Here is a 14,509-nt window from a genome sequence, read left to right as displayed (position 1 = left end):
AATTGGTTGGAACCTAGGAAAGCTGCTGTGTCTACGCGGAACACCCGATGCCTCCCTTCAGCAGCAGGTGCGTCTACTGGGTGAACCCATGCTGTCACCTGCACACATAGGTGACGTGCCCTGCACTTCCCTCCCCTACTGCTCATGTGCCCATGTCTCAGCCATGAATTTAGGTGAGAACTGCAGTGTACCTGCCTAATTCCTAGAACTGGGCTTCTCTGCCCTAGCCTTGCAAGAGTCCCAAAGAGGCCAGTGTTTCTGCCAACATGCCCAGCTCGTGGCAGAGGAGGTTGGGGTGTGCAGAGTCTTGGCTCTGGTAGTCAAGTCCTCAGATTGTGGGACTGGGTGTCAGTAGATGAGTGCTTCTGGATGGGCAGGTAAACCTTTAAGGCAGGAACTCTGTCTATTGGTCTTGGCATGGCCAAGTTTGTCTCTTTCTTCTCTTCCCCTGCTTCTTTACCAGCCCTCTTGGTACAGCATCTGCCTCTGCTCTTTAGCTCTCATCCCCAGCTCACCCTCACATCTCTTCTCTATCTTGTAGCTGAAGTGTCAGCCACCTGGCTGCAAGCTGAAAGTCCATCCAGTCTGTCTGGCTTTTCCTGGTGCAGAGAAAGTGGTATCTGTGAGGCTGTGCTCCCCACCCAGCCTCAGTGGGAGCCCTTGTTCAGCCCCATATCCCAGTGCCTGGTGCATTACCCAGTGCCCTGTAACTGTCAGGTATGGATAGTGAATGATGTAGGAAGAGGGCAAGGCTAGACCAGGCTCAGTGCTGGGTCAGGTTTACCAAGTCAATGTGGCTCCAGGAAAGCCAAGAAGCCCAGGTGAGCGTGCACTCCCTCTGGGGGGCCCTTCTGTGAGTAGCAAGTGGCTCTTCTGCAGGCCAAGGGGAGGACACCCAGCTGCCCATTTCACAGAGTAGGCCCTCCAAGCCCACTTAAGCCAGCTGTGTTTTTGGTTGTTGTTGTTTTTTTTCCTTCTCTTTTCCCATTTGAACTTGGAGTCTGTAATTAAGCTCCAATAGGTTGCAGTCACCTGGTGGGTGGGAGAGGGTGGGGAGGGGGCTGGCCCACAGCCCGCCAGCAGCAGCGCGGTGGGAGACTTTGATGCCAGGCGGGCTGGCCACATTGTCTCCAGGTGTTGCCGTGCAAAGGGGACTGCTCAGCCTTAGTCATGAGGTGAGGATCATTAACCCTTTTAAGAGTCCACTGCCCCTGCCCCCTGGTTGCTGGGAGGGAGGCGGGGCTAGGTTTTCCCTGGCTGGGTTGCCTGGCCGTGCCCTGGGCGTCTGTCTTGCTCTCAGATCTCTGCAGGCTCCGCGCCCACCGCCCACTGTCAAGAGGAATGAGGTCAGGTCGCTGGCAGCAGCGGCACCTCCTGGCCTCGGGGCTGGGATGTGGGAAAGGAGCAGCCGGGTTGTCGTTGCCGTTGTTGTTGGGCTCTTTCATGGGGAGCCCTTTGGAGATTGCCAAACAGACGCAGGCCGCGTGCCCTGGCCTGGCATCAGGTGATGGGGACGCAGAGGCCCCCCGAGACCCTGTGGCCCGACTTCACAGCCGCTGTGGAGATGAATCTGAAGGTTTTATGGAGCCTATCCTCAAGGGACATCTCTTTGAAAAGACCCTTGAGAAATCCTGCCAAAGGAGAACTTCCCTTTAGAGAACGCTGGTCCTGGTGCTTAGGTGGGCATTTTTCCAGGAGGCAAGGGGCTGGACCTAGTGCCCTCTGGCTTCCCCTCAACCTCAGGAGCATGGGAACTCAGCCCTGGAGGCTTGGTCTGAGGAAGGAAACGGTAGGGGAAGTGAGGGGAGAGCCGAGGCAACCTAAGAGCCCACCCAGACCCTTAGCTGGCCACCCACTACCTCTTTCTGTGGGGAGGGAGCCACCACGGGGCATCGGGGTCTCGGCAGCGGGCATGAGGGCAGGCGGCCGGGAAGGCCACCCCGCTCTTGTACCCACAGATCTTGCTTCTGCTCCTACCTGACGCCGCTCATCTGTCCTTCTCCTGCTTTGGGGCCCTTGAGAGCCCCTCTCAGAGTGAGGGAGGCCCCCAGCCCTCAGGACTGAGCGTATAGAGTTTTACAGCAGTATCCTTAACGAGTGGGACACTGGGGACAAAGCAACCAGTCTGTCTGAACCATGAAGTACTATGCATCCATTAAAATGATTTATATCTGTAGTTCTAGACTTGGAAAAAATATGTTTGTAATATGTTGACTGGAAATAAAAGGAGGGATATAAAAATATTTTAGATGAAAGTATTTCAGGGGATAATTGAAGATGTTAACAGCGGTTTTCTCTCTGGTGGTAATTGAATTTTTAAGCCCTTTTTTTTTCATTTTCCTTATTCGTATTGTGCAATTTTTCTGCAACAAAACGTATTGATTATGTGATGAATAAATAACGGATGGGGGAAAGCTGACGTCCTTGGGGGTGGAGGGGTGAGTGCTTCCTATATAGCGCGATAAAGCACAGAGCCTGGCATGTAGGAGGCTGTCAGCGAACATGTGTCCGCACGGGGCCGAGTGGCTGCCCTCGGCGCTGCTTCCGCGCTTGCCCTGACACGGTCCCATCCCTCCTGGGTAGCTACTCTTTTGCTTGGTTCCGCTCTGGGCCCTGGACGCTCTTGGGTTAATTGCCAATGGTGTCCATTCATGCGCGCTGGCATTGTATTCTGGCCGGGCCATGGGAGAGACACAGACAACCCTGGACCCAGATCAGAGAAGGTACTCAGGCTGGGGCCGGAGCAGACAAATCTAGACTTCCCATCCCGACTCACTCATCCCTGTGTCACCAAGGACCGTGTCTGCTCCTCCAAGCTGCCCTCACGCAACCACCATCTCCCACTTTGCAGCCGCATGAATGACCCTCTTAGTCCCTTGAACTCACCAAGCTCATTCCACCTTAGGGCCTCTATCAAGCTGCTTATTACTATCTCATTTCTTGCTGATTATTTGTCTCTTATCTGTCTCCCTCACTAAAATTCAGATTCCCTAAAAGCAGGAAGCTTATTTGTCTTGTTCACCACTATGTATCCAGGGCCCAAAAGGCTTGGCATGTGGTAGGTGCCCCATTCATACGTTGGATGGATTGGGGACCAAGCGAAGTGAATGGGCTCTCTCAAAAAATGGGTCCCACGAGATCTTCACTAGATGGGGCAGGGTCCTGGTGATCTGAGATGAGGTCCTGGGTTTCCATTAGCAGCAGGAAACAACTTTGGAACCTCCAGTTCCTCGGCCCTCCAAATTGGGGCGGTGCCTGCTGTTTTGGGGTTCAGACTCAATGTAACCGCCTCCCCCATCACCACTGCCACCACTGAGCAGCAACCGGCACCGTGAACAGTGTTGGCAAGGACTCACTTTGGGAAACAAGGCAGTGGAGTGACCACTGTCTCCCTCCACCAGGTGTCACCCCCAGCCCCCGCCCAGCTTGTTGGGAAGGAGGGGCCCGTGGTGGCGGAGGCAGGGGGCTCCTTGTTTAGAACTGCAAGAAAGGCCCACATTCTCCAAGAGGGAAGGGTGCACCTTAGAGCCTGAGAAGAGCGCGCTGTGTCTCCAGGTCACACAGGAAAGGAAGGGGACTCACTGGAGGTTACCAGCTGACCAAGAGGTTAGGACACTGGTGCCAACCCCAACTTCAGGGCAAAACCACTTGTGAAGATGTGTTCAGTGTGTAACCAGTCATTGAGCTATTCACTTACAATGTGTGCACTTGTCCTGTCTGTATATTTCCCCAAAAAAGTTAGAAAAGTACCTTTAAACCCCACATGCCTGGACCCCCTCCCCCAGGTTCTGCTCTAGAGTATCTAGGGTGTGTCCCAGGCACCTATGTAACCACCATGTAATTCTTTTTTTTTTTTAATTGATACAACAACGTACAAACACATTCATTCTTAACATACAAACTTTCCGTACATGGTGTACAATCAATGGCTCACAATATCATCGCATAGTTGTATAGTCATCATTGTGTATATATTTTTTCACCATGTGATTCTTATTTTCAGCTAGGGCTAAGAACTATTGATAAGGAGTGCCTGGGGACCCCTGAGCAGATGCAGAGGGTAGGGACGTGGGGAAGGGGAAAGGATGCTAATGCAGAACTTCTATTACATTTGGGATAATGAAGCTCTAGAAAGCCCAACAGATTTATATGGCTAAAACCTGGGTGCCCAAAACAAGAAGGAGAAAAAAAGAACCAGTGTTTAAAACATTTGGGAAACAAGTAACTTGTAGGAAGGAAAAAAAACATTGTATCAAAAGGTTAATAGCCTTAAGAACTATAAAGCACTCTAACGAATCAATAAGAAGATGAGTATCCAATAAGAAAAACAGACTAGGGGCTTGAACAGGCAATTCAAAGACAAGAAATACAATGGGCCAATACACTATGAAAAATGTTCAGCCTCACCAGCAATCAAATAAATGCAAATTAAAACAACAAAGAGACGTTATCTTTTGCCTAGCTAATTGGCAAAGATTAAACACATGATAATACCTGGCGTTGGTGAGGGTGTAGAGAAAACAAGCACTGTCATTCACTGCTGGTGGGAGTGCAAATTGGTTCAACCTTTCCAGAGGGCAATTGGCAATGTGCATGCAGAGCTAAGGAAAATTGCATACCCTTTGACGCAGCAATTCCACTTTTAGGAATATCGCCTAAGGAAATAATTGTGGATAATAATAACAATAATACCTAACCTTTATTAAATGCTCTCTGTGCACCAGACTCTACAAGCATTATCTCATATAATGTTCACAGCCATCGTCTCACAAGTTCGGAGCTATTATTATTGCCTGTATTTTACAAATGAGGAAACCAAGGCACAAAAGAGTTATGTAAATCACCTGAGGATACCCAGCTAGCAAATAGCAACGGCAATTTATGAACACAGACAGAGTCTAGAGGTATACCTCTGTCACAGCGGGAGACACTGCCTGTGTACAAAGATAAAGAGCCTCGAGGTTGCTCCTCCAGGGCTGTTTGTAATTAGGAGGAGAAGAAAGAAATATGCTAAATGCCCAGTAAGAATTGGGTGCATAAATTATGATTCACCCATGCAATGGAATATTACGCAATCATGAAAAGCGATGCTATAAAAAATATGTGTGAATACTGGTATGAGTTTGTAAATGCATAAAAGATCCCTGGAAGGGTATAAAAAGAACTGATAAAATTCGATTGCCTCCTAGAAAGGTAACAGGGTAGCTGTGATCAGGAGTATAGGGCAGACGTTTTTTAAAAGCCAGGTACCCTTTTGTATGCCTTGAATTTTGAATCATGAATATGTTATTTATTAAATCTCATACATTTATAAATATATATGTATGTATGTATGTTTATAAATATATATATATATATATATGCCATGCTAGAGAATTTGCTCCACATAACTTTACCTTCTTGAAATATTGGTAAGGTTTCCAAACAAGGTTCTTGCGTGGTTATCAACTGAGGTTGCTAAAAAGATCCTTCTTTAACTGTTTACCCCTATGTTTCCCAAACTGATTTGCTCGGGGAACCCTTTTATCAAGTAATATTTACTATGATCTCTCCAGATACTCATGTTCTATAGAATGCAGCTTGGAAAAGCTATTACAGAATAATATTTAATGCCAAGGGTAAAGGGTTACATTGTTTCACTAAATGAAAGAAACATGTTACTGGCAGCAATCCCATTTTGCTTGAAAGTGTGTATGTGTGTATATTTCTGAGTCCTAGGATAACGGGTGCTTTCTTCTTGATACCTGTCTTTTAAAATGTTCTACAATGAACAAAATTATTTCACAACAACAGCAAGAACCTGTAAGTCTATATAATACAGTTTGTTAAGGCTGTGGAAGTCCTTTCCTTCATGCTCCCTGTGTCCCTGTGCGCCCCATCCTGCCTGCTCCCTGCACAAGCAGCAGCTCAGGGTTGGGGCCAGTGAGGGGACGCATATCTCTAGGGGTCCTCCTGCCTGCCTCTCCCCAAAGCCAGGAGGCCCACTGTCAGAGCTGTGCGCTCCGAGGAAAGGGGGCTACTCAGTCCCCGAGCAACAACTTGGCCCCATAGACCCTCCCTTCTGCTTCTGGAAGGACTTTAGCCAGGGTCTCCATTCTTCAACTAGAGATGAGGCTGCAAAAACAGACACCAGCCTGGTCCCCACCTGACTCACTGCCAATCCTGATACCTGGACTTTGGGCCCAGCCCTATGGCTGCCTGTGTGACCTCCACCACGCTTCTATTTTTTTTTTTTTTATTTATACAACATACAAGCACATACATTCTCAACACAAACATTCCATACATGGTATACAATCAGTGGCGCACAGTATCATCACATAGTTGTGTGTTCATCACCATGATCATTTTTTAGAACATTTGCATCACTCCAGAAAAAGACATAAAAAGAAAAAAGAAAAAAACTCATACATACCATACCCCTCCCTCTCATTGACCACTAGTATTTCCATCTATTCAATACATATATTTTTTTAATTTTAACATTTGTTCCCCCTATTATTTATTTACTTTTAATCCATATTTTTTACTCATCTGTCCGTACCATAGATAAAAGGAGCATCAGACACAAGGTTTTCACAATCACACAGTCACACTGCGAGAGGCACATCATTATACAATCATCTTCAAGAAACATGGCTACTGGAACATAGCTCTATATTTTCAGGCAGTTCCCTCCAACCTCTCCATTACACCTTAACTAGAAAGGTGATATCTATATAATGTATAAGAATAACCTCCAGGATAACCTCTCAACTCTGTCTGGAATCTCTCAGCCACTGACACTTGATTTTGTCTCATTTCTCTCTCCTCCCTTTCAGTCGAGAAGGTTTTCTCAATCCGTTGATGCTGAGTCCCAGCTCATTCTAGGATTTCTGCCCCACATTGCCAGGGTTTACACCCCTGGGAGTCATGTCCCACGTAGATGGGGAGGGCCGCCACGTTTCTTAACTCCTCTACATCTCAGCTTCACCATCTGTGTCAGTAATGACACTTGCCTCACAGTTTTGTTTGTTTGTTTTTTAAGGTGGGGGGTGGGAACAAGGACGTAAAGCACAGGAGACCAGGGCATGTGGAAATAGAATCGTGATTAAGAAAAATGGGAGAGCCCTTAGCTTGGCATTCGCAGCCCTCCATCCGTGGCCTGCCCTGTGCCTGCCAGCGTGGCCCATGCCTTGCTGCCCCCACGCAGCCTCTCACTGCACTCATTCAAGTCAGTCCAGCCCGGCTGGACCACGTGTGGGTCTCCAAAGCCACAGCGCTGCCTCTGCCTAGCAGCCGTCTCCCTTCCCCTTCTAGCTCTCATCCTTAATTCTTAGCTAAGTTAGCCTCTCCCCCAGCCGGGGATTGGGCTCACTCCTTTGGGCTCCGCCTCTCCCCTGCAGACCTCTGTGGACCACATGCTGATGTCGTTGCCCAGTTACAGCTCCCCTGCTAGATGGACTTCCTGAGGGCAGGAGCTGAGCTTGTCGCCTTGGTCCCTGTCTTCTCTGGGCCCTGCTATCTAGGGCTCTAGGGTAGGAATTAGATGATGAGCAGTGAAGTCACAGAGACTTGGGGTTGCACCCCAGCTCCATAACCTTGGGGAAATGACTTCATTACTCTGAGCCTCAGTTTCCCCATCTGTAAATGTGATTAATCATTGCAGTGAAATCCTGGAGTCATTGTGAAGCTTTGTAAGCTAATGTCTGTGAAGCGCCTCCTACCATTTTGGTCATAAGGGAAACTGTCCATAAGCGGTAGCCACATTGATATCATTACGGTCTGTCTGTAAATACGTGTTAAATTGAACTAGGAAAGGGCGCCAGGAGGGCTGGCTGCCCCGGGCTCACCCCTCCGCCTCCCCGGACGCAGCCCAAGGACAGCGGCCTCCTGCCCCTCACCCTCCGTGCTCAGAGCTGGCCCCGTCCCCACCACCACCATACTCACCTCCCTGCCTTGTGCCCCACAGCCACCCGGCCCAGGCTGAAGAAGATGAAAAGCCAGACAGGACAGGTGGGTGAGAAGCAGTCGCTGAAGTGTGAGGCAGCAGCTGGTAACCCCCAGCCCTCCTACCGCTGGTTCAAGGACGGCAGGGAGCTCAACCGCAGTCGTGACATTCGCATCAAGTATGGCAACGGCAGGTGAGCAATACCCATCTCCCCCTCCTTCCATTCACCTGAGAAGGTGCCCTCAGACCCAGCCCAGGCACCTTGCCAGCTCCCATCGCCACCTCCCTCCTTGTCACACCCGACCTTCTCCTGCAGGTCAGGGCCAGGTGGCTGATAAACTGTGGATGCTTAATAAATGTCTCTGGATTGCTGAAGGCAATTTAAATGTTAGCGCCAACAACACCGATAGATGGGGGTCTGGAACGCCCCTCTTGTCCCTGAAACTTTCTTCGCGAAGGACCTGCCATCATCTAAGAAAGTGCCTCCATTGGGCAGTCTTTGTTGAATGATTCCAAAATGCCTCTGGAAGCTCGCACACGACGCTGGGCTGGTTTCTCAGTTTAGCAAGCTGTTACTTAGAGAGTGAGGTGAGGGAAAAGGGTACACAGCTTGGAGCAACGGTGGAGGAGCCTGTATGTCAGACCGTTTCCCCTATGGAAAGGGAACTGTCTTTACTCTTTGACTCAATGCTCCAGGGAGGTACGTCCCAGAAGCTTGCTGAGTCCCCGGCTGTGGAAGGTGACCTGTCTTCCCTCTCGGATTGGTAGGGCAGAGGGGCTTCGGGCACCAGAGAGGTGGGGGGCCTCTGCTCTCTCCTGCTTCCCACAGGAGCTGTCGGAAGGCGGGACAAACAAGGGAGAAGTCCCGTCTGCCGGCTGAACTGAAGCTCCGCCTGCCCTCTGCCCTGCCAGCCCGAGGGCCGGTAGGCTTCCCTCTGGGGCTCAGGAGCGTTCTTGTCCTTTCTGCTCCCTCCGGAGTAGCCCACAACCACCCTCTTCCTGCCTGCCACTCCTCCCCCACCCACCCCACCCCACAGCGATGATGATGCAGAGAACCCCCGGCCCCCCAGGGAGCCAGCCCCCTGGCCCACAGCAGGAAGTGCAAGAAAGAAGGCCAGGGCTGGCCCCGCGGTCGTGCCTGTGCCCAGGTGCCCGGGCCCTTGGTCCCCAGAAGCCGTGTGAGAACCAGTGGTCAGCGAGGTCCTCCCAGCTGCCTAACTCTCCTCCCAGGAGTGGGAAGAAAGAAAGAGCTAGTCACTCCAGCAAGTAGTCCAGGCAGAAAACAAAGACATTCAAGAAGCGTTTGGTTAGAGCAACAGTTGTAACTGAAGGAATGATGCTTCCCAGGGCATGTGGGGAGGGAGGGGAGGCGTTCACCAGTGTGTCCGAGTCTGTAGTGTTGGCAAGATTCCAGCTTTCCTTCTCACCCCACCCCTTGCCAAGACTGGCTCCAGGCTGGAGAGAAGAACGATCTGGCTTCCTAGAGCTGTTGGGGCCACTGTGTCCCTCCTCTCCTGGCTTTCTGGGAGATGACCTCTCCTCCGTGTTGAATTGAATCAGGAAAGGGCACCAGCAGGGGTGGTGAAGCAGCACAGGACAGAAGAGCGTGTCCTCCCTCTCCCTCCTCCTTACTCCCAGCCGTGTTCTCACTCCCTTCTTATGCCACCCGCTCATGCTCCCGCACCCCGCACACACGCCCACACCCCGCACACCTCCCACGCCCCCTATTCCCCAGCCCTCTGTCCCCCAATCCCTGCACCCGTCCTACACCCAGACCCTCCTTCTGCCACCTCCCACACTCTCGCATCCTCCCACATACGCATAAACACACTCCCTCAGTGCATTTGTACCAATTCCCTTCTCTGGTAACTTCACTCTTTCTCCACCTAGGAATCCACTCACGTCACTTCTCTTCTAAAATGCCTTTTCCCCACGTTATTGTTTCTTCTTCCTCCTTCAGCTATGGCCTCCTCTCCGTGGTCCCTCCACCACCATGTGGGTCAGCTGAGAGCACCAGCTCTAGGCCCCCACTCTCTGTCCTTTGCCCACCCGCCCTGCTGCATCTGCCCATGGGATGCACTCCAGCAGCTCCTGTGGGCGTGGCCCTCTCAGTCCCCTGCTTCCAGGCCCCCTGCGGCCACTGCTCCCTCTGCCCGGTGGCGCTTCTCCTGGGTCTCCTGCACCCGGCCAGGCTCCCTCAGTCTCTCTCACTGTTGAAGCTTTCCTGTGTTTTTACCTCACTCCTCCCTTCTTCCTCCGGGTGGATGATTTCACCCTCTCCAGTTCATTTAAATATCCAGTGACCCCTGTCTCCTGCTCATGTCTTGATGGCTTTTTTTTACCCACGTTCCAGAGCCTTGCTACCAGCCACCCGCGGGACACCACCCCTGAGATGCCCACAGACATTTCTAGTTGAGAATGTCCCAGTCTCGTCCCTTGTCCTCTCTAGCCCTGTCTTTCTCTCCCGTGTGTCTGCTCAGCTGTGGCAAACAGATTCCCTGCTGCCCAGTAACCAGCCCCCCTCGCCATCCACTCCGCTTGGGGGCCACATCCCTGGAAGGAGACCTGTGCGGCTCTTGCCTGGGCTCCCTGCCTCTAGACTCTTTCCTCCACTCTGCCCCACGCAGGCTGCTCCCCTCGTCGTCTGGGCCACAGGCCCCTTTGTGAATTCATTTCAGCATTCAGCGTACACCTACCAAGCATCAAGTAGATGCCAGGCATTGTGTTACAGGCTAGGGACACATCCATGAACAAAACAACGTCCTTTTCTTCATGGAGTCTCTGGTCTACTTCTAAAATAGAAAGCTTCATCCCTTTCTTCAGAAAAATATGCCTCATACACTCAGTTTTGCTTGCGGTTCCCAAGGTCCACAGAGTCACTGACCCCAGTGAAATGCCTGATGGCAAAAGATCTTTCTAGCATAGTCACGTACCTGGTCATTCACTCCTTTACTTGACAGATCTTGAAAACCTGCCGTATGCCAGCCACAGCCCAGCCACTGGGATACTTCCGTCTCTCCCCTTCCTGCTGTTGTTACTGTCCCCTGTGTTCCCAGCCACTTCTCTGCTCCAGACCCTTGGTCAACACCCCGTTTCCTTTCATGACCCTGGGCCCGGGCCCAGGCTGTTCCCTGTGCTAGCAGCTCCTGTTCTCTTCTCATCCCTGGCAAAGTTCCCCGAGGCCCAGCTTTAATGTCCTATCTTCTGGGACACCTCCCTGAGCCCTCCGGGCAGCTCCTGCCGTCCCCTCCCACGGCGCCTTGGATGTGGCATCACTGCGTTGTTAGGGGGCCGACTGGGTCTCTCTCACGCTAGCATGAGCGAGCCCAAAAGGCAGGTCCCTTGCCCCGTGCACACCCTTATGCCCTTTAGGGCCTGGCACAGAGGAGATCTACATTAAATGTTGAATTCATGAGGATCTTGCAAGACTAGTTTTCTTCTCCTGGGTCCAGGGTCCCACTGGATCTGGGCAAGAGGCCATTTGGGCTGTCGTAGCCTTTGAACAAGTCCCTTTCCTGGTCAACCTCAGTCTCATCTGAGGTCCCCCAGCCTAGAAACAGTGTGGGTGTGGAGGGATGGGGGTGCCCCAAGAGCCTGGTGGATGCCCCTGCCACCTACCCTGCTCCCTGTCTCTTGGGGCCCCGTCCCGTTTGCTGCATTTCTGAAACTTCCTTGTCCCGCTGCTCCTGTCCCTGGGCTCACAGCAATGGAGATTAGCAGTGGAGGAGTGCGCCATGATAGGGAACTTCTGATCCGCTGTGACCAAGGTCCCCTCAGGGTGACCTGAAGAAAGCTGCTACCCCCACACACTACCCACGCTCACACACACGCCTCCCCTGGCATGGGGGCCGGGGGCCAGGGCAGGGAGCTCCTTTCTGGAAAAATCCTCTGTCCTCCCTGCCCACACTGCAGCTTACACTCCGCCCGCCCAGGCCACACTGTGTCTGACGCCTCCACAGCCCTGCGGAGACCCCTCCCCAGGGGGGTGCTGTCTGTCTCTGTGCCTGCCACGCTCAGGTGTTTCGCCCAGTCCTTCTTGTGCCAGGAGAAAACTGCCTCCGCCCCTCCAGTCCCGGGCACGGGGCCCTCCTCTGCAAAACCGCGTGTTCCCTTATTTATGAGGGGCAGGCTAGGACAGGCCCCACGGGCAGGCGGCAGGAGGAAGGAGCTGAGGAAAATGCGGGCATGGGTAGAGGCCAGGGCGCCCAGGGGACTGGCTGGGGAAGCCAGGGAGGGCCGCCCATGGCAGGGGCAGGTCTGGGTGAGCCCGGAGATGCGGCTCTTGGAATATAGGCATTGGGGGAAGGGGGGAGGGTGTCCTGACTCAAGCTGGGGGCGAGGAGAGGACAGTGTAGTGGCCGCAGCCCCTTCGGGTCCTGAGAGCCCCCATCCTGCCAACTCGGACCCCAGAGTCTGTCACGCCTCTGCAAGGCGCACCTCCCTGAGCCTGCCAAGACCATAAACGCAGCTGGTAAGCCAAGATGCCTGCAGCCAGCAAATCTAGGGGTCATTTTTCTCTGTCCCCTTGCTTCTTTCTCTCTCTTTAAAGGGGTGGGGCTCTTGCCAAGCCTGTGCTTCCTTTCCTCAAGCCCCACACCTTTATGTCGGGAAGCCTTTCCTTCAAGTTCCAGCTTTTATCCCTTCGGATATCTGTGAGCCTTGCCCCGCCTTGTCCTGCTACATAGGATGTCATGGAAGGTCTCTTGTATTCAGATTTAGATGACAAGGGGGCTCTGGCTTTGTGTCCTCTGTACGTCGACCCTGTGCCCCTCAAAGGACCCCCCGCCTTGCTCATCCTGTGCGCGGAGAAAAGCTGGTGGCAGAGAAGGGGCCGGAGGCGCGTCCTGCCTGGGGACACAGGTCTTTGTGGCATCCCATCAGGCTGGAGCCAGGCAGGAGATGTTGTCTCAGCCAGAGGGGCCCCCAAGGCTCTGTCTAACGAAGCTAACAAACTTTAATTGGCAGAAGAGGTTGTGGGGAGGCAGCAGGCCAAGGAAACAAGAGCAGCTTGAGCTGGGGAAGCTGTGGCCTAGTCAGGCCGCTGTCACTGTAACCTCTGCAGGGGCGTCACCACCGCAGCAGGGCCTGTGGACAGCCTCGCAGCACCCCTGTGTGGGGGCGCTTGGGGTGAGGAGGTCTGGGAGGAGGCCCACCCACAGAGGCCAAACCAGCGTCCCCAAGAGAAGACTCCAAAGTGTAGGCCCCGGGAGGGACCCAGCCTCTCGGCTCACCTCCCCTCGCCCGCTCTGTTCGTCACCGCTGGGTCAGGGCAGTGCAGCCCTGCCGCCCTACCTCAGGCTCCCCCACCCTGCAGCCTCATGTCTTCCTGGTCCACCTCTGCCTTTGCCTTCCTGTGTCCCCTGGTGCAAGTCAGGAAGCCCCTGGGGACTAAAAAGAGCCTCCTCTTTTTACATGTCACATCATGGAAAAAAAAATGTCACACTCCTCCTTGTTTCCCTCTGGGGGCCAGGCTGGGGTCCGGGGCTTCTAGCCAATGCCCCCACTGACCCAGAGGACGCTGGGGAGCTGTGGACAGACCGACGGAGGCTTTGTTTGGGTAGGGCAGGTGCAGGGAGACTTAGTGGGACAGAAGACAAGACTCGGCCAGGGGCTTCAGAAAGAACAGCAAGACCAGAGCAGGTGGTCTGCCGTCGCAGTGCTGGGGTCCCTGCCCAGGCCTGACCCCACAACTCTCACAGGCGCCCAGGGAGAGCCCGGGGGCTGCTGAGGGGCCCATGTCTTCCCACCTCCCACTCCTTGTCCACTCCTGCCTTTTTTTTTTTTGGTATTATCAAACCAAAACAACATACAAACATGAACATTCTTACCATACAAACATTCCATGTATGGTGTACAGTCAGTGGCTCACAGTATCATCACATAGCAGTGCATTCATCACCATGATCATTTCTTATAACACTGGTATCACTCCAGAAAAAGAAATAAAAAGAAAAAAAAAAAAACTCATACATACCATACCCCTTATCCCTCCCTCTCATTGACCACTAGTATTTCCATCTACTCAATTTATTTTAACATTTGTTCCCCTTATTTATTTATTCTTAATCCATATTTTTTTACTCATCTGTCAATATCGTAGATAAAAGGAGCACAGGACACAAGATTTTCACAATCACACAGTCACATTTTGAAAGCTATATCATTATACAATCATCTTCAAGAAACATGGCTACTGGAACACAGCTCTACAGTTTCAGGCACTTCCCTCCAGCCTCTTTGTTACACTTTAGCTAAAAAGGTGATATCTATTTAATCCATAAGAATAACCTCCAGGATTTTGTTGGTTTGTCCAGAGTGATGCCCCAATAAATCCCGGAGTGATTTGAACAGTGAATAAAAAAGTATTTGCAAAGTCCCCTTCAGGGAACAGTGAGAAAGGGGGAAAATTCAACTTCCCCAAGTTGAATTCTTGATATTCTCACAAGCAGTGGGGACAACCAAAGCTATAGGCTGAGTGAGCCCCCAATCTTGGGGTTTGTTCATATGAAACTTAACCCCACAAAGGATGGGTCAAGCCTACTTAAAATTAGGCCTAAGAGTCACCCCCAAGAGAACCTC

The 14,509-nt window shown here is 52.1% G+C and overlaps 1 protein-coding gene across 7 annotated transcripts in view; it reads left to right on the top strand.

Moving 5' to 3' along the window:
- The window catches only part of NRG2 (neuregulin 2), a 240,092-nt gene that overhangs the window by 183,588 nt on the left and 41,995 nt on the right, over positions 1–14,509 (top strand). For all 7 annotated transcript variants that reach the window (XM_077137173.1, XM_077137171.1, XM_077137172.1 and 4 more), the window contains one exon: positions 7,952–8,123. In XM_077137173.1, the coding sequence (XP_076993288.1) occupies positions 7,952–8,123 (172 nt within the window). The remainder of the gene's footprint in view (positions 1–7,951; positions 8,124–14,509) is intronic.

The sequence above is a fragment of the Tamandua tetradactyla genome, chromosome 20 (genome assembly GCF_023851605.1).
Source record: "Tamandua tetradactyla isolate mTamTet1 chromosome 20, mTamTet1.pri, whole genome shotgun sequence".
NCBI lineage: Eukaryota > Metazoa > Chordata > Mammalia > Pilosa > Myrmecophagidae > Tamandua > Tamandua tetradactyla.
Note: the sequence above shows the minus strand (reverse complement) of the source record. Positions and strands in the feature narration are given on the sequence as shown.